Genomic DNA, 20,615 nt, shown 5'->3' on the forward strand with positions numbered 1-20,615 from the left:
GAACGTGTAGTGAGGGAAGTCTGCGCTATGCGCACTTACCCCTTCCTCGCCTGGCATGTCTTCCATGGCACCTTTACAGAGGTAGAAGGTCCCCATGACTCTGGACGCTGGATAGGAGCATCCTTGCTGCCTTGCTGCTATGCGTTCCAACAGTGGAGTGCACGCACTTCCCCGCCTTTACAACATCACCGGAAGTGACGGTCACCGGATGCCGCGATACCGGAAGTGACGCAGTTCCCTTGGAGTTCCGGAAGACACCAAGCAGGGCGTGACGCCGCTCTGGATGCCGCGACTCCCTGCCACGTGGAACAGCGTCTCCTCCTCTGGGAGGAGCGGCTGCCACCAGGAGCCTCGTCCCGCTCCTGGTCTTTGGAGCAGAGGGACTCCCCACCCGGAGAGTTTCTGCCCTGAGCCACTTGACAGGGGGAAGGGTATTGGCAAGCCGCAAGATCCCCCTGAGCTCCGGTAAGCCTGCGCAGCTTCTCTCGTGCGTCCCTCCTTGCAGGGACAGGAAAAACACTGAGGATTGGGGGTGGGACATGACCTTTTAAACTCTCGTGTGTTTCCTGTTCCAGCAAGGGGGAGGAGGACATCCTCCAGGGTGCCGTCAGGAGGGACGTCCTGGAAAAAAATGTTTTAATGCACAGTACTCCCACAGACACAGGTTCAGATTAGAAAAATTTGGTTTAAAGCACAATACTCCCATAGACATGGGTGCAAAGCAGAAAAATTTGTATTTACACACAATATTCCCACAGACACAGGTGCAAAACAGAACAATTATTTTTTATGCACAGTACTCCCACAAACACAAGTCCAGAGTAGAAAAATCTGTTTTTACGAACAGTACTCCTACAGACACGGGTGCAGAGTAGAACACTATTCACCCTGTGCAGAGGCGGGAACTCGACCCCTAACGACTGGGCTTCCACGTAATTTTAATAACCAGCAGAGGGAAAGCCCACAACTGGGGGATGATTTTACTTATCTGGGAAAGGGGACAATATCCCCAAAGATTCCCAGGATATTATTAACAGCTTACAGCTGTTTGCTTAGTCTTTACTGGTTAGTTTACGGGAACCTCAGAAAATAAATGATGTAGGGTCCCCCTATAAATTCTAACCAGTAAAGTCTAAACAGACAACTGTGGACTGATATTAATAGCCTGGAAAGGGGCCAGGGATATTGTGCCCCCTCCCAGGATGCCAACATCAATCCTTAGCCGCCCCAGAAATGATGCATCCATAAGATCTTATTGTGCCATTTCTGGGGCTGCTGAGAACTGATGTTATTAGCCTGGGAGGGGAGCCAATATCCCTGGTCCCTTTCCAGGCTATTAATATCAGTCCGCAGTTGTCTGTTTAGCCTTTGCTGGTTATAATTTATAGAATTTATAGGGGGACATCATTTTTTTTCTGGGGTTCCCGTAAACTAACCAGTAAAGGCTAAGCAAACAGCTATAAGCTGTTATTAATATCCTGGGAACCTTTGGGGATATTGCCCCTTCCCTGACTATTCGCTGTATAATTGGCTGAATTATGCTACAGTAATAGACAGTGCTTATTAGTAGTTTTTCATTGCAGCATGTGAGTTGAGTGTAGAAGGTGAACCCTACAGTACTTTTTGGTCTGTCTTAAAGTTGGGTCCTCATCTCCTTTCTCCAGTCTTCTCCTGAATCTTCTCCTGAAGATTGATTTTTCAGACCAGCGAAATCATCACACAGCTGGCCTGACCTTTGTCTATTCCGATGCCGCAAGCAGACACAGGCTTTGCCATTGCAGCATGGGAGTACAGATTTGACATTTGTCTAGGAAACTGGCTACTTCTGATAGACTATAGAATTAAAAATCCATCCATTCTTGAGAACAGAGATTTTTAATAGTAAGCAAATGCAAATTTGTTTTTACAAGCACTTTGTAATTTTAACCGATTTATGAACATGAGATCCCGAGTTTCACAGCCTCAGAGATATTTATGAAGTTGCCACACTCGGATTGGGAGACCTTCAGCCAGTCCTTCAATTACGGTCCGTGCTTGAACCAATTTGCAAGGACCTCTGAATGAGTCCGAAGTAGATGTCTCCCTATGTTTTTCTGTTTTTATAAATCCCAATCATTTTATTATAAAACCTATCATTTCCACTGTGGTAGGAGCCTGTACTTGTGAGTATATTGTAATGAGCTTTAAACATAAAAGGGATGTCCCACAACGGACATATATCAACTTCCCACATGATAGCTGTTAAACATTTGATTGCCATTAGCTGATTTCATTAGCACTATAGACATTGAATGTATCAGCATGGTGGGCATCTAATTACTGCACCAGGCAAAATTCTCACTGTGATCATGCAGGGGTCATTTTAGTGATTAGTAGGAATCCCGGCAATCTGACTTTTTTACCTATTCTCTGTTTGGAAGATAAATATCTTTTGTGGGAAAACCCCTTTAAATGATGAAATAGTGACTTTATAACAAATATCACAACATATGGCTCATCCAAAATCGGCTCACCTGAATTTTATTCAGGGATGAAGGATATGGTAGACTTTTTATAGACAAGGATGGTGGAAGTGCCTTATCCCACCTTTTTAATTGAGGGTTATCCTTCCTGATTATAGAGCTGAGGTTATTAGGATCAAATCTCACCTGAATATCACAGCTGTTGCTGCCGTTACTCTACCTGTCAATAACACTTAACATATTTAACCATCTGGTCCAATTTACTTTACTCTTATGCAAATCGAACATTAATTATAAACTTCAATCTATGGTAAGAAAGATGAAACTACCAAAATATGGCTATATTGCATTGCAGTAATGGGCACCTACTCATGGCTCCTGATATTTTTCACACCCTACTGTTATGCTGTATTACGAATACCAGGTTCATACCACACTACTGAGAGTAGATCTGACATTATCAATGATGGTTGTAAATGTGATGGTAAAATATTTAACGGTGTTTGCATACCAAGGTTAATAATGGGTGCAGAGGTTGCAAAAAATAATATAAAAATGAAGTGCAGGGAAATTTGATGTTTCATAAAAATTACCCCATAATGTTATCCCTGCAGACATAACAATATACTGTGAGGCAGTGACTCGTGTCACAGGTAGGGGTCGCTGTGTGTTCTCCCCAGGTTGTGCATGGAGACGGATGAAGTCCATAGGTGTGCATGGCAGTCATGGATTTCCGGTCTGGGTTTTCCATGTTGCTGAAAGCCACAGGTTTGTTTGTTAACCCTGCAGTAAGGAGTGTGGGTGTGTCAGGTGTCAGGTGCAACGTCAGTGTCAGTCTGGTGTGTGCTGAGGCCTGCAGAGCACTGGCTGTCTGTGTGAAGTGGCACAGGCCATCGGAGCCAGCAGCTATGGCAGCTGAATAGCCTGGTACCCGCAGTGTACATAGCGATGCAAGTCGTCCATGGTTACTGGTCTCGGATGTGGACAGTCCTGTGCCCGCAGGTGTATCGAAGGTGGATGTCCTGTGAACAAAAGAGAACTGGCATGTGTAACGATTGCAAACAGGTGTATATGGTGCACGGCTGCTATCCGGAGGATATCCTGGGCTGTGTACGGTTGTGTGAGTAAAGAGACAGTGATACAGTGATGCAGGACACCCACGGGAACTAGTCAGAGGAGGACTAGCATGTGTAGTGTCTGCAACATGTAAAGCTGTGTTTGGAGACTTTAATATGGCATGCGGTCGCCCAGGGAGATTGGACACTGGGAAGTCCAGCCTGTTTAGGGACTGCAATCTAAAGCCATATGATGTGTAGTGCTATGAAATGGGCACTGAGACAAGATGCAACTGTGTGTATTGAACGTGTACTGTAAAATGAAATGCACCTTTATGTGTGAAGTAACATGCAGCGCCCCAGAGTCCTGGTCGTTGCAGTACTGTGGCTCCGCCGCTAAGGGCGGCTATGGTACGTCTGATGGCACTGAAGGAGTTCCTCTGACCAGGTATCACATACACCAATACATTTCACAGTCGGGCCTCCAGGGGGAGCTAAGGGTGCTATTTATTAGGCCACTCCTCACCGTGTGGGTAAACTGGGGGTCAGGCAGGGAGTAAAGGTACCTTCACACGAAGCGACGCTGCAGCGATAGCGACAACGATGCCGATCGCTGCAGCGTCGCTGTTTGATCGCTGGGGAGCTGTCACACAGACCGCTCTCCAGCGACCAACGATGCCGAGGCCCCCGGGTAACCAGGGTAAACATCGGGTTGCTAAGCGCAGGGCCGCGCTTAGTAACCCGATGTTTACCCTGGTTACCAGCGTAAAAGTAAAAAAAACAAACAGTACATGCTCACCTGCGCGTCCCCCAGCCTCTGCTTCCTGACACTGACTGAGCTCCGGCCCTAACAGCACAGCGGTGACGTCACCGCTGTGCTTTCACTTTCAGTTTAGGCGCTCAGTCAGTGTCAGGAAGCAGAGGCTGGGGGACGCGCAGGTGAGCATGTACTGTTTGTTTTTTTTACTTTTACGCTGGTAACCAGGGTAAACATCGGGTTACTAAGTGCGGCCCTGCGCTTGGTAACCCGATGTTTACCCTGGTTACCAGTGTAAAACATCGCTGGTATCGTTGCTTTTGCTTTCAAACACAACGATACACAGCGATCGGACGACCAAATAAAGTTCTGGACTTTATTCAGCGACCAGCGATATCACAGCAGGATCCTGATCGCTGCTGCGTGTCAAACGAAACGATATCGCTAGCGAGGACGCTGCAACGTCACGGATCGCTAGCGATGTCGTTTCGTGTGAAGGTACCTTTAGACAGAAAGCTGACTGGGTTGGAACCAGACAACACCTTGTGGCAGGGGGTGTTGTGGGGAAGATTCGGTAGGGTCCCTGTCAGGTTTGGGACCCTGACAGAGGCCTGGCTACAAGAAAGAACGTCACGGGACCGTGCCTGCTCAGCATAGCGGCGGTGCCCTAAGAAAGGATCAGAAGCGAGATATATTGTGCTGAGTGAGAAACGAGATCAAAGCAAGAAGAGAGAATACCAGTAGGAGTCGTGCTGTAAGACCGAGGCAACATCCTACTGAGGCGCACAACCGGCGGCCGGAACGCCGAGGAAGTATTCATATATCTAGCTCCAAGTAATACTTCAAACCAACGGCAGGGCAGTCAGTCACAGGCGGGCTGTCTCACCTAAATCACCTATGCAGACTTGGGGGGCAACCTGTGGAGAGGAGCGACTCTAGGGTCCCGGAAGAGCTCCGAGCCTACCCGTCATATGGGTGCATCCCAACCATAACACCGGGAGGGACGGAGGATTAGCAGGACATCATCTAATCGAGTTGTTGTGAGGGAACACGAGAAACAGACACAACAGTTGTGGGGACTATCCCGTAAGCACAGCAGGGGAGGACCACAAAACATAGCGCTAGCAGGAAGGCACAGATTTCCACCTGCAAAGAGAACTCTGGAGGTGCCATTGGACCGGCCGGACTTGCGCAGCCTGGTGAACCGTATTACGGACTGAGGACCCAGAGACCTTCAGTAAAGAGGTAAAGAGACTGCAACCTGGTGTCCTCGTTATTTACTGCACCGCACCACCACCACCATCCACATCCATCACATCATTTACTGTACGCCCCTCAGCAGGGTCACGGACCGGGCCTAGCCACCGTGACAACCCCAGAGCAGAGACTTAGAGGCCCGGTACCGGGTACCCCTCGGCCCTGCGGCAGTGGGGGCGCTGCATAACACATTAAAGAGACTTTTGTGTTTGAACTTTGTGGGTCACTGCCTCTTCACTGCTACGGTGCTACCGCAGCATTACAATACTGTTTTAAAAAAAAATCCATGTGTAAAATGTATATGCTGCAATACAGAGGCAGACATTTTATTGCTGCAGCCTGTGCAGTTTCACAGGGGCCCAAGAGGTAAGGGGGCCACTACTACGTTCAAAGAAGGTGAAATTGTGCATTGCGATGAGCTGTTCGACTGCACACATCAAGTTGTATAGTCTTAATATAGGCACTAATTGTGACAGAATTGGAAACATAAACCCCTCATCAAGCCCCATATCTGTAAAGGTATCTCTAAATAGTACCAGATTAGCATGTTCAAGTATTCAGCTGGGCCACACCATAATACATTTCCAACAAGAGCAAAATGAGTCTGGAAGAGCTAAAAAAAACCCTCACAATCTTTTATTTCAAGCAAATTAAAAAATAAATAGTGAGGTTCCAAAATTTGATGAAAAAAGTGATGACAGGGGTTTGACAACTCTCACTACCAGTGAGCGTTCCTAAATTACTCCCCATTAGTCCAGTTGTATGTCTCATGTGTCGGGCATGCTGTCAGCATTACAACCATGCAGGCATGGTCATGACATCAGACAAAAGGAGAAAGCAGGGTAAGTGTATGTGCACATGAGGTCCTTTAGACACCAGCGTATCCACTACCACTAAGTTTTTGATGCAGAAGATGCTTCAGGAAAATGGTGATTTTCCTGAAGCATTTTTATTGCCATTTTTTTTCTGCCATTTTTGTATGTCCCTCAGTCCCTAATTTGCCTCAGGTTTTCCACTAGCATAAAATTTGCAAAAATTCCTAATTTTTTACACCAGAAAACTGGTTCATACACCTTGGTACATACCACATATAGAAAACCAAAAATGAAAAAACCCTTAAAAAGTAACTTTTATTCGTATTCATTAAAAATCAAGTGTAAACCTAACATAATGTAACACTGCATTCCTAACACATGCGGTCTGGATGGCAAGATTTCCATTACAGCATTGTTCTCCACCCTGAATCTATCCCCTGATGAACCCCTTATCCTACATACAGGGAGAGAAACAGGTCGGGATGGGGTACTCTAATATAAGTCTATCATCTAAATTTACGGTTATAGGCAATTGGTCTGCTTACCTGTCCTTACTGTGTACTAATTCTAATGTGGACATGCTGATGGTTTATGGTTAAAGTCTGGCATTTCTAATTGATGATTTTGTGACAAGCACTGACCTTTGAAGTGCTTGCGTTTATGGCTAACAACTTTGCATATACAGCTCAGACAACTATTAAGAGACCACTGCAAAATGTTCAGTTTGTCTGATTTTTCTCTTTATAGGTATATTTTTGAGTAAAATGTAAATTGTTCTTTTATTATATAAACTTCTGACAACATGTCTCCGAATTTCCAAGCAATAAATTTTGTATTTTTTTCTGAAAAGGAGAAATGGTCAAAATAAAAAAAAATAAAAAACTGTGCTTTCAGACCTTAAATAATGCAAAGAAAACAAGTTCATAATCATTTAGGAACAACAATACTAATGTTTTATCTCAGGAAGAGCTCAGAAATCAATATTTTGTGTACTAATAACCATGATTTTTAATCACAGCTTTCATGCGTCTTGGCATGCTTTCCACCAGTCTTTCACACTGGTTCTGGAGCAAAAATGTAAGCAGTTCTTTGTTTGATGGCCTGTGACTATCCATCATCCTCTTGATTACATTCCAGAGGTTTTCAATGAGATTGGGCTGCCCATGACAGGGTTTAGATGTGGTGGTCTCTTAATTTTTGCCAGAGCTGTGTATATAAAAAAAAAAAGATTCCAATCACTTACTGGATCTAAACTTCATCTGACATGATGTATGTGCGTATATTTGATCTGTATTCAGCACCTATATAGATGCATATTTGGGAGATATATGTACTGGGCACCTTATTTAACAGCATTTGGTGTCTGTATATATGTTCATCAGATTTATTAAGTCTATCCAATCCTACTGTTCAGCCAAGCACAGTATATACAAAAATTTGTTATAGCACTTAAGCACTTTATTTGGGTGTTGGTGGAAGCATTTTTGGGAGGTGTATTGAGGGTCAAGTATCGACATCCTACATTGAGCGGTGGAGGCAAATCGAACAATTAGGGTGCCAACTTCCTCTGCCAGTAAGGGTAACTAAGGGTAAGATACTTCCCTTTTCCCTTAGGTCATTTCCTGTATTGAATTAATTGTGTTGAACATACTGACCTGGCGATATATACTTTTTATGACCCATTTTTTGTCCTGATCGGCATTATATTATTTTTTCACTTTATTTTAACTAATGCAAATAAAAGTTAGTTTTAAGGGTTGGTTTTCTGTGATTTATAAACCTTTGTCCACATTATTTAGGTGTTCTAAATATCACATATGTCTTCCAGCTTCTAGCTACTCTGGCAGGGACTTTTATATTTATTTAGGGCTCAATCAGGCGAGTCTATAATCGTTCCATGTGCTGGCCATGGGCGCCATGGATCGCACACAGCAGACGGCCCCGTTATAGCCTGTAGTAGCATGCACTACTTTGGCCCATTTTACGGACCACAATAATGCTTTCAATGTGAAGACAGCTTCAACACCAGTTCACAATGTGGACAAGAATACAGAGCTGCACAGAAGCTGCACCATTATCTGCCCTATGTTAAACACAGTAAAGCCAACTAACAAAAACACAATATTTTATGCTAAGAGGGCCCTTTAAAATATGATACTGATAGATCGGTTGTGAGTTGGCACTAATATTTCCACAGTAATCAATTTAATGTGTCATCAAGTCTTCACACACGCACGCACGCACACACACACAGTACATACTATCTTCCTCCTTTCATTTCTAGAGGGAAATTAATAGTCTCTCTATCCTTATATAGTTAAAAACAATACTTGAAGAACCATATGGATCTATTAGGCTAAGTTCCCACGAGGAGTATTTGATGTTTTTTTCTGATGTGTATTTTTGTGCACAAAAGACGCAACATATTACAGTTCCAAAAGGATGAATGACATTTACATAAATCTCATGTCCACTTAGTGGAAAAAAAGCAGATAAAAAACACAAGTGTGTCTTTAGTTCTTTTCTGCAATGATAGCGCAATTTGCACGTCTTAATAAAGTATTATCAAAATTCAGCAAAAGGGAAGTTTTTAAAACAAAGTTTACATTTAATGTAAGTTTACATCATGATTGGGAAGGTGTTCCCGCAAAATGACGTAAATTTACATCATGGCACTCATGCGGGCATAGGAGCTGCACATGCACGATTGCCGCTGGGAGCTCGGCATAAGCTGTAGCCGAGATCCGGCTGTCACTGCTAGGAGCACCACCCATGCCACTTAACCCCTATTTGCAGCGATCGTTAGTGATAGAAGCATTTAGAAGGTTGGAAGAGGGAGGGGACTCCCTGTCATTTCAGACCGGCACCCCCACGGCGTTATCATGAGGGCTCAATCGTTGCCATGGCCATGCTGAGAGCAAGGTCTAAGAGGCTTCTATCAGGGCAGCACTGACAGGTATAATGCAATGCAATGCTGGTACACTGCAATGCTTTATAACAGCGATCAAAGTGATAAAAGTTAAAGTTCCATAGAGGAACTAAGTAAAAAAGTTTTTAAAAAAGTATTAAAAAACTGTAAAAATATTAAAAATAAAAACATTGAATAAATAAATAAAAATGAAAAAAATATTAAAACAATAACTAGGTAAAAAAAAAACCTAAATAAAACAAATACAGACATTTTGTATTACCACGTACAGAATGCCCTGATCTATAAAACTGTCACATTAGTTAACCCCTTCAGTGAACACCGTAATACATTTTTTAATGAAAAACATAGCAAAATACAATGCTTTTTCATCATAATTCCAAAAAAGTGGAATAAAACATGACCAAAAAGTCAAGTGTAAATAAATATGGTATCACTGAAAACATCATCTTGTTCCGCAAAAACAAGTCACAACATAGCTTTGTAAGCAAATAAATAAAATAGTTATAGCTCTCAGAATACAGTGATGCACAAACTATTCTTTTTTCTATAAAATAGTTTTTGTTCTTTAAAACCAGCAAGACATGAAAAAAAATTATATAAATGTGGTATCGATGTAATCGTACTGACCGAAAGAATAAAGCTGTCTTATGTTTACCATATGGTGAACGGCATAAAATAACAAGAAAAAAGCAATTCCTGAATTGCTGGTTTTTGTTTATTCTGTCTCCCAAAAATCAGAATAGAAAGCGAGAAAAAAAGGTCTTGTGCCCAAAAATGGCAATAATAAAAACAAATGTCAACTCGTCCCGCAAAAAACACGCCCTCACATGACTCCGTTGGCAGAGCTATAGAAAAATTATAGCTCTCAGAAAATGCCAATGCAAAAACTTTATTTTACAAAAAATAAGTGTCTTTTAGTGTGTGATAGCAGCCAAATATGAAAAAACAATATAAATCTGATATCTCTTTAATCGCACTGACCTGAATAATAAATTTGTCTAATCATATATACCGCTCCAGGAATGTGTGATTGCAGCCAAACATGAAAAATGCATATAAATGTGGTATCTCTTTAATCACACTGACCCGAATAATAAATTAGTCTAATCACATATACCACACCAGGAATGGTGGAAAAAATAAATACATCAATTCTCAACCTGCTGCTGATTTGTTCATTCTGTTTCCCAGTAAAGCTTGTATCACATGCATCCTGCACTCTGTGCTAAGCGCTCACATCTGAGGTTCTGTGTAAATCTCTAAAATATGTCATTCAGATGGAACCCCACATGAAAAGTTCCCTATAATGAGGCAGATGGAGTCGCTGTGTACGCCGTCTGTCCGCCTATGATCCTCCGGTGTCAGTCTTTTTGAGCAAGCATAAAAGCGTGATCAGCCACAGTTTTATGTAACTCTGAAAAGATGGACACAGCTAAACAGAAGCCAGATGGAGTCTAAAGTAACTCTGCTGCCTCATTACAATGAATGGGCCCATTAGGGTTTCATCTGAATCACGTCATTCAGAGATTTAGGATGGAATCACATCATCATGGTGTTCACATGCTCACTACACCCCTAGATGAATGCAATGGGGTTGTGTTGTAAAATGAGATCAATTATGAGAGGTTCCGCTGCTCTGGCACCTCAGGGGCTCTGCCAATGTGACATCACACCTTCAAGCAAAATCTGAACTCCAATATGGCACTTCTTCCCTTCTGAGCTTTGCACTGTGCCTCAAAAGTAGTTTTTGACCACATATGGGGTATTGGCATACTTAGGATAAATTGTGCAACAAATTGTACCATTTATTTTCTCCTATTATCTCTTTTGAAAATTAAAAAATTTGGGTCAAAGCAACGTTTTAGGGGAAAGATGGTTTTTTGCCATTTATTCAGTCTAAAGCTATACAATTCTATGAATGGCCTGAAGGTTAAAAATGCTCACTACACCTATAGATGAATTCCTAGCAAGGTCTAGGTTACAAAATGGGGTCACTTGTGAAGTTTTCTGTTTTGTCATGTCAGGGGCACTTCAAATGTGACATGGCATATGCAATCTATTCCAGCCAAAATTGAGCTCCAGAATTCAGTTGGCGCTCCTTCCCTTCGGAGCCCTTTCATGTGCCTAAACAGTTAGTTTTCCACCACATATGGAGTATTGCTGTACTAAGGTGAAATTGTGCAGTCCATTTTCTCCTTTTACATTGTAAAAATTTGGGGAAAAACTAACATTTTTTAGGGAAAAATTAATCTTTTCATTTTAGCGATCAACGTTATAAAATTCTGTGAAGCACATGTGGGTTTCTAGACAAGTTCCTTGTAGTTTCCAAAATGGGGTAATTTGTGAGGTTTTTCCACTGTTTAGGCGCATCACGGGTTCTGCAAACGCGACATGGCATCTGCAATCTATTCCAGACAATTTTGCACTTCAAAAATCAAATAGTGCTCTTTCCTTTCCGAGCCCAGCCATGTGCCCAAACAGTAGTTTCCCCCCACATATGGGGTATCTGTTTACTCAGGAGGAATTGCCCAACACATTATACACTGCATTTTTTCCTGTTACCCTTGTGAAAATTAAAAAATTGAGGTTAGATCTACATTTTTGTGGGCAAAAGTAAAATTTTAATTTTTTCCTTCCACATTGCTTTAATTCCTGTTAAGCATCTGAAGGGTAAATAAACTTGTTGAATGTGGTTTTGAGCACTTTGAGGGGTGCACTTTTTGAAATGGTGTCAATTTGGGTATTTCCTGTCACATAGGCTCCTCAAAGTCACTTCAAATGTGATGTGGTCCCTAAGTTGCTGATAAACTTTTAACTGTTCTAACTTCGTAATAAAAAAAATTATGTTTAAAAAATGATGCTGATGTAAAGTAGACATGTGGTAAATGTTATTTATTACATATTTTGTGTGATAGAAATATCTGGTTTTAGGGCATAAAAATTAAAATGTTTGCCAAAATTCCGATAATTTCACAAATAAATGCAAAAAAACCTGCCTAAATTTACCACTGACATGAAGTACAATGTGTTGTGAAAAACAATCTCAGAATCAATGGGATATGTTGGTCAGGAAGGTGAAAACAGACTCTGGAGTGAAGGGGTTAAAACATGAAATGCCAAAGAGACAAAACCCACAGCTGAAAAATGTCCATTTAAAAGAACGCAATAAAAAAATGCAAATAACCTTTATTCCTTTATTAGCTAATTGGTGCTGAAATGCTCCAGAAAATCTGCATAATCAAAAATGCACAACTCTCATTGTGAGAACTTAGCCTTAGATAGCAGATGCGAACGTCAGCTATGACCTCCCTGAAGATGCTGCTATTTACCGGATGCATCCCTGACTGACCAAATCTCACAAACTCTACAAGTCAGCAAAGAGTAAAATGTAAGATCCAAGTTCTAAATCATTATCAGTTCATTAAAAGTTATTTCACATTTATTGAATCCCTCCAATGTTTCTGCACCTTAGTGAATAACTGGTAAAACATTATTACATTTAAATGAAACACACACACATATATATATATATATATATATATATATATATATATATATATATATATATATATATATATATATATATATATATTAGATAAAAATATAAAGAAGGGCTACTACCTGGTCTCCTTTTTAACATCACATCTATGATTTATTGTTTGACGCCTCTGCTAAGTAATGATAACAGTTTGGACTTACCCTTCACATTTCGGGGATTTGGGTTCTTCCATGTCAGTGTCATTAGTCAAGATGGTCCTGAAGTGGAAGGGAAACATGCCGCCAATGATAAGTTCATGGTTCTTAGATTCTACAAATCCATGGAGGTCAAATTTTCCGATCAGCCTGCACTCTTGGCCACATACCAAATTCTGGTTCAGTAGACATATGACCAAAGCCACCACTATATGGAACATCTTGTGGCTCTTTAGCTTGGTCGTCATGATGATGAGGATGATGATAAAAGAACACCGTTTTGATCAATATCTGAGACTCTCAGTTAGTATCCAAGCTTTACAATAAAGACACCTTTACAGTTGTTGACCTGTAAAGGTATAACAGGGTGTCCCCGGGATAAGAAGGCCTGATGCTTCCTCACGCAGATCATGGCACATTTGTCAGTCAGGAGAGAAACAGCTGTCAGCAGGTAGTGATCCCGATGCTTCGCTGTTCATTATGTTAAATACACCTGCAGGTATTCCTGAGGGATCTCTCTGCTTTCTTGATTGGCTAGAAACATAAGTCATGAATGAAAGGTTTAAAGTATCAGATGTCACCTAAACATATGTTATATCAACCCTTGCAGCTACTGAAGATATTGCTATTGTTGGAGTCACACAGTCAGGCTTGTAAAGTTCAACATTTCAATAATATTATTACATTTGCAGATTGCTCATAATGCACTTTCCTAATATAATATTCAGTGAATTTATATGTGAACTTCACACTCCCCTCATGTAAGGGTTAACACAAGTAGCTGATAACCAGGGGATTCAGCATCTGGACTTCTAGCTGACTTATAGATCTGGTTGTATATGAGCAGGGATCTTCATTGTGAATGAAACATTATACAGTACACTGTAATAATCAGACATACTTTCGTAGAGTTAATATTTTCCTTAAAATACTTAAAATATTGTCTGGGACTAAACAACTGATGGTCTATGCCTGGGCTGTCACCAGGAATTTCAGGGCTACATAATGACAACATTTTGGGGCCCCCTTGAGACTCCGCCAAGGCTCTACCCCAACTCTGCCTCCACTCCTCGAACTTTCCACAGTCCCCCTGCCAGCGTCAAACTGGAGCACCTTGGGCCCACCAGAGAAAATCATTCTTGGGACCCACTAAGTAGCTACATAGAAATAAATACAAGACCAACAATTGTGCCTTAAAATGCGCTAATATCAGGGTATAATATAAGGTAGTACACGTCTTAATTGTGTAGCAGGGGTTGGGGTAGCCCCTCGTAGAAAATAAAGTAGCCCCTCATAGAATATACAGTAGACCCCTTCATAAAATATAATGTAGCCTCCCTCATAGAATATAATGTAGCCTCCCTCATAGAATATAATGCAGCCCCCCTCATAGAATATAATGCAGCTCCCCTCATAGGGCATAGTGCAGCACCCCACAAAATATAATGCAACCCCTCATAAGGTATAATGCAGCCCCCCCAATAGAATATAATGTAGGACCCTCATAGGGTATAATGCAGACCTCCTCATATAGTATAATCACAACAGGAGGAAAAAAAAGGAGGAAAAAAACCTCCACTATTCTGGAAAAAACACCACAGAAAAACAGTCAAATGTGCTTACGTGTCTAGGCCTCAAATCAAATGCACTTTCATGGTGCAGTGGGCCCAAGTAAAGATGGCGACTACACAGGTGCGGTAATACCAAATGAGACAGCCAGCCTACAATCAGGGATTGGCCGCTTGGCACACCAGTGCAAATAATCTGCAGCAGTGTTCACACAGAGTATGCACAGCATCTGGATCATAGCCTATTAGTTACGCCCTGTGGCGGCTGCCCAGTGCTAACTGAAAAGCGTCCCGTGTGAACAGAGGCCACAACTTACAAAGCCCAACTGCACCTCAAAAAGTAAAAAGTAAAAAAAAGTGCATAAGAACATATCAAAATATATCAAAAGATTATTTATTTGCACTGGTGTGCCAAGCGGCCAATCCCTGATTGTAGGCTGGCTGTCTCATTTGGTATTACCGCACCTGTGTAGTTGTTATCTTGTTATCCGGCTGTCACTACTAGGAGCACCACCCATGCACTTAACCCCTATTTGCAGCTATCGTTAGTGATAGCAGCATTTAGAAGGTTGGAAGAGGGAGGGGACTCCCTGTGATTTCAGATCGGCACCCCCACGACGTTATCATGAGGGCTCAATTGTTGCCATGGCCATGCTGTGAGCAAGGTCTAAGAGGCTTCTATCACTGCCCATGCACCATGATAGTGCATTTGATTTGAGGCCTAGACAGGTAAGCACTTGTGCCTGTTTTTCTGTGGTGTTTTTTCATATAGTATAATGTAGCCCCACCACAGAATAAAATGTAGCCCCCTCAGAGTATAATGCAACCCCCTCATAAGGTATAATGCAGCTCCCCATAGGGCACAATGCTGCCCCCCTCATATAGTATGATGTAGCCCCCACAGTATATAATGTAGTCCCCTGAGAGAATAATACAGCCCCACACAGTATATCTTGCAGCCCCCACAGAATATAATCCACAGAATATAATGTAGCCCCCTCAAAGTATAATGCAGCCCCCTCCACCTCCATTATTGTTCTCCCCCTCCACCCCCATCATTGTCCTCATCACCACCTCCATCATTGCCTTCTCCCCCACCACCCCATCATTGTCCATTTCAACACCTCCATCATTGCCTACCCCCACCACCCCCATCATTGTCCTTTCCACGACTACCATCATTGCTTTCTCCCCACCATTTCCCATTTCAGCACCTCCATCACTGCCTCCCCCACAACCATCATTGCCTTTTCCCCCTGCACCCCATCATTGCCCATTCCACCACTCCATCATTGCCCATTAAAACACCTCCATCATTGCCTACCCCCACCACCCCATCATTGTCCTTTCCACCACAACCATCATTGCTTTCTCCCCTACCACCCCATCATTGTCCATTTCAACACCTCCATCATTGCTTCCCCCACCACCCCATCATTCTTTCCACCACCATCAATATTGCCTTCTCCCCCACCACCCATATCACTGCTCTCTCCATCACCCACATCATTGCCAATCTCCAATACACACATCTCTAATACACACACAGCACCGCACCACTCTGTCATACACACACAAAGCACCGCACCACATACACATGCACACACGCAGACAGACACACAGCACCACTCACCTCTCAGAACGTTCCCCGCAGCACATCCCGGCAGCATCTTCGTCGTCAGCTACTTTCTGTCTGAAACAGCCACACGCTGAATGATGATGTCATCCAGCTGCGCTGTGTCAGACAGGAAGCACTGGGCAGCGGGCAGGAAGCAGGACGGCATTGGATCCCTGCAGCTCTGATCTGCTGCCAAGCTGCAGGGATCCCTCCCTGCCTGCCAATTGCCCTCAGGGTTAGCTGCCCAGCAGGGGCCCACCTCTGGGGCCTGATGCAGCTGCACCAGCTATACATGCAGGCAGTTTTAGCCGCAGCCTGTGGCTAACAGTGCCTGCTGTTAAAGTGAAATGAATGTTCTCTCCTCTCCATGCCCATGGAGACGTGGGGAAGCGTGAATATTCATTTCTCTTTAGCAGCGGGGACAGGCTCCTGTCTCCAGCAGCTGCTCTGCTGGCACCGGGTGGGCACCCTTGACTCAGGGCCCCATAGCTGATGGGTGCCACTATTAGCGACACGCCACAGGCTGGGGGCCCCTGGAGCAGTGGGGGCCCTAGGCAACTGCTGGCCAGTATGCCAGCAGGTGTCAGTGCCTGGGCCCACCGGAGAATCCTAAGGTTCTCTGGTGGGCCAGTCCGACCATGCCCACTGCTCACTCTTGGAAAGACTCCACTTCCAAATACACATTAACAGTTCCCATCGAACATCATATCACACAAATAGCCAGCAGCATTTGTTTTGGCCAAAAGATTTTTTAAGCCACAAAGGTAGACTCTTTTGGCCAGGCCCTACTCTACTCCAACCTATTAAACATTTCTTAAAGTACCCAATACTCTTTTTAGGTATATTTTAAGTGTCACCCTCCCAGTCATACTCACCCTCCTGGTGCGGTCCCTGGCAGCTTCTACGATGCGATGGTGCCTGGTGCCGGTGGCTTGTTCCTGTGTTCAGTGGTCACTGGTACTGCTCATTAAAGTAATGAATATACGCTCCACCCCTATGGGAGTGGAATCGCGTCCATATTCATTACTTTAATGAGCGGTACCACATGACTGCTGAACACAGGAAGAGCTTCCGGTGCCCGGAAACCATCGGAGAAGCAGGGACATGCAGAGACACGTCGGGAGCAGGTGAGTATAATGTGACAGCTGCCGCTCACCCTTCCCCGCCGACCCCTGGGACAATGACTCGAGTATAAGCCGTGAGGGTCACTTTCAGCCTAAAAAAAATGGGCTGAAAAGCTAGGCTTATACTCGAGTATATACAGTACATGTTTTCATCTTTTGCATTTTAAAAATTGCAAAAAGTAAAATGCTAAAGTTTGTGCACCCTTGGAGATTTATTTATTTATACTTTGCTTATATAGTACTATCATCTTCTGCAGCACCTTACATACGTTATCATTAGTGTTGAGCGATACCTTCCGATATCGGAAAGTATCGGTATCGGAAAGTATCGGCCGATACCGTCAAAGTATCGGATCTAATCCGATACCGATACCCGATCCCAATGCAAGTCAATGGGACGAAAATATCGGAATTAAAATAAACCCTTTATACACTTGTAGGTTCATTCTACATGAAGGAAAACAACTAAGAATAATGTAGGATGTATTGGGGGACGTGGCGGAGATATTAAAGGCACAGAGGTTTAGCCCAATGTAATAGAATAGCAGGATTTTGCGTTTTTTTTTATGACGTTCGGCGTTAGAAAGAATTTGACTATGTTATTTTTTTTTTTAATGTCAGATATTGATGTTTCACTGCTTCCACGCCCTTCACCTTTTTTTTTACTTCTCCCACGCTTTCTTCTTAATTATCCTCATCATCAGCTTCTTTGACATCAACTTCTTCACCTTATTCATCTTCTTCTTCATCTTCTACCTATTATTTTTTGGGTTACATTGTTCATATTGTTTTTAGTTTACTATTATCTTCATCATATTCTACTTCTTCATCATATTCTTATTTGTGACAGGCATTCCCGTAGTTGTTATCTATAAAAGTTTGAAGATTACACCTTCCGTTCTGCCTGTCACAAAACAGTTACATTTGTCCGCGTTCAGTTTGGCCTGCAGCATCAGGCTTTATCCAGGGGCACCACGAGGAGGAACGGACTCACCCCCATACACTGCTTAGTCTTCTTCTGCTTATAATTTACATAATATTTTTTGCTCTGATATTTTGTGTTATGCTTAATGTCCTTCTGCTCTTTGTTCTGCAGCCTCTTGTTCTTCTGCTTCTCGGTCTTCCAGGTCGTCGTCGTCTCCAGGGTCGTCGTCTCCGGGGTCGTCGTCATCGGGGTGGTCTCCGGGGTCGTCGTCATCGGGGTGGTCTTCAGGGTCATCGTCTCCAGGGTCGTCGTCATCACGGTGGTTGTCGTCTCTGGTGTCGTCGTCATCTTAGGGGTGGTCTTCCGGGTCATCGTGTTTAGTCTCTTGAACTTGGAAATGTAGCAGAAGGTACAAGAAGGCTGAGAAAATGCCGAGAACCAGCTGATGGAACTGGAACTCGGATGGCTACCCGAAGGTCCAAGAGCCAATGGAACGACCGAGGACCAGCTGACGTTACTGGAACCCGGTTACTAAGCAGGAGGTACCTGTGCTGAAAGCACTACCAAGGACCACCTGACGTTGGTGGAACTCAGATACCCAGAGGGAGGCACCTAAGCCAAAGGCTCTGCCCGGAACCAGCTGACGGTACTGGAACCAGGATGGGGAGCAGAAGGTACAAGAGCAAAAGACACTGCCGAGAACCAGCTGACGGTGCTGGAACCCGGATGGGTAGCCGAAGGTCCAAGAGCCAATGGAACTACCGAGGACCAGCTGACGTTACTGGAACCCGGTTACTAAGCAGGAGGTACCCGTGCCTGAAAGCACTACCAAGGACCACCTGACGTTGGTGGAACTCGGATACCAAAGGGAGGCACCTAAGCCAAAGGCTCTGCCCGGAACCAGCTGACGGTACTGGAACCAGGATGGGGAGCAGAAGGTCCAAGAGCAAGTGTCTGCGTGGCTTTTGCAGGACACGTTGCCGGCTGCACAGCAGGGGAACAGCTGGCGGTGCTGGACCCCACTGACACATTGGCTGGTGTTTTTCTCTGTGCAGCTAGCACATCTGGGCCCCAACTGGCGGTTTGTTAGAGCCCAGGGTCAGCAGGAGGAGGAGGAGCAGGAGCAGGGGGAGGGGAGTGTAGGCCGAAGCCTGCACTGGCGGCAGCTTTGGGTCTGTTGTGTCTGCGTGGCGGTCGCAGGACACGTTGCCGGCTACACAGCAGGGGAACAGCTGGCGGTGCTGGACCCCACTGACACATTGGCGAGGTGTTTGGCTCTGTGCAGCCAGCACTTCCGGACAGCAACTAGCGGTGTTGGAGCCCGGGCTCTGCAGGGGGAGCAGAGTGTAGGCCGAAGCCTACTTGAACCAATTTCAAAGGTAACCTTTAACCCCCCCTCAGGGGTTAGAAAGTAGAAGAGCCACAGCTTATGCAGCAGTAGTGCTGCACAAGTCAAAGGTTGCTCTTTTAATTTCGCTCCTTGCACACGCTGAATGAAACACGTATAACATTTAGCCCTTTATACAGTCAAACTGTGTTGGAGGCGCGAGTTCCCTTTGTAATGAGACGCAGCACAGATGTCAAGAATCCCACCTTGGTGCTGGGTGCAGCCTCCTGAGCGTTGTTATTTGCTGTACAGGAGTCTGCGCTGTCGTGTTATCCCCTGGCCTAGCGCTGTTAGCGCTGCCCATCTTCTGACATCATTTAATGTCGGCCGGTGCGTTTCGCGATGACCATGAATCCCAGCCCCGCAGTGTCTTAACATTGTCAAAACACTGCGGGGCTGGGATTCAGGGCCTGGCGCAGCACATATGTTGGCCTCTCACACTCGGGTCCTTACACCCGCTTCAGACTGTGCGGCGTCATCTGATCCCTTATCGCATGCCACGGCCATGAAGCCGCACAGTCCGAAGAAGGTGGAAGGAGAGGAGGGACAGGCGAACTGATGCACTGATCCTGCCCATCAATCACACCCTCGCAGTCCCAATAAATAAGACACCGAGGGGCGTTGTGTGGGTCAGGGCGGCCGCAGAGGCGCAGCCAGCCAAACAATGATGCCAGAAGACAGGCAGCGCTACCAAGGGGGTTGCAGCGTGTCATTACAAAGGAAAGTCACACCACCGGGACGGTTAAATGGTCACACAGAGGACACATTGCAGACGTGTTTTCAGTTCCACATGTGCGAGGAGAATACGTTTCTGAGCCACCTTGCACACATGCAGCATTACCGCTGTACAAGGTGGCTGGATAACGTAAAAACGCCTGGGGGAGGGGGGACAGGTTCCCTTCAATTTCAGTTCTTGTGTCTGCGTGGCTTTTGCAGGACACGTTGCCGGCTGCACAGCAGGGGAACAGCTGGCGGTGCTGGACCCCACTGACACATTGGCTGGTGTTTTTCTCTGTGCAGCT

The 20,615-nt window shown here is 44.3% G+C and overlaps 1 protein-coding gene across 1 annotated transcript in view; it reads right to left on the reverse strand.

Annotated features, from left to right (window-relative positions):
- Positions 1 to 13,407, reverse strand: part of LOC143808244 (vomeronasal type-2 receptor 1-like) — a 327,061-nt gene extending 313,654 nt beyond the window's left edge. The window contains exon 1 of the mRNA XM_077290698.1: positions 12,978 to 13,407. Within this exon, the coding sequence (XP_077146813.1) occupies positions 12,978 to 13,219 (242 nt within the window). The 5' untranslated portion in view covers positions 13,220 to 13,407. The remainder of the gene's footprint in view (positions 1 to 12,977) is intronic.
- Positions 13,408 to 20,615: the final 7,208 nt, after the last annotated feature.

Source organism: Ranitomeya variabilis, chromosome 2 (assembly GCF_051348905.1).
Source record: "Ranitomeya variabilis isolate aRanVar5 chromosome 2, aRanVar5.hap1, whole genome shotgun sequence".
In the NCBI taxonomy this organism is placed as follows: Eukaryota; Metazoa; Chordata; class Amphibia; order Anura; family Dendrobatidae; genus Ranitomeya; species Ranitomeya variabilis.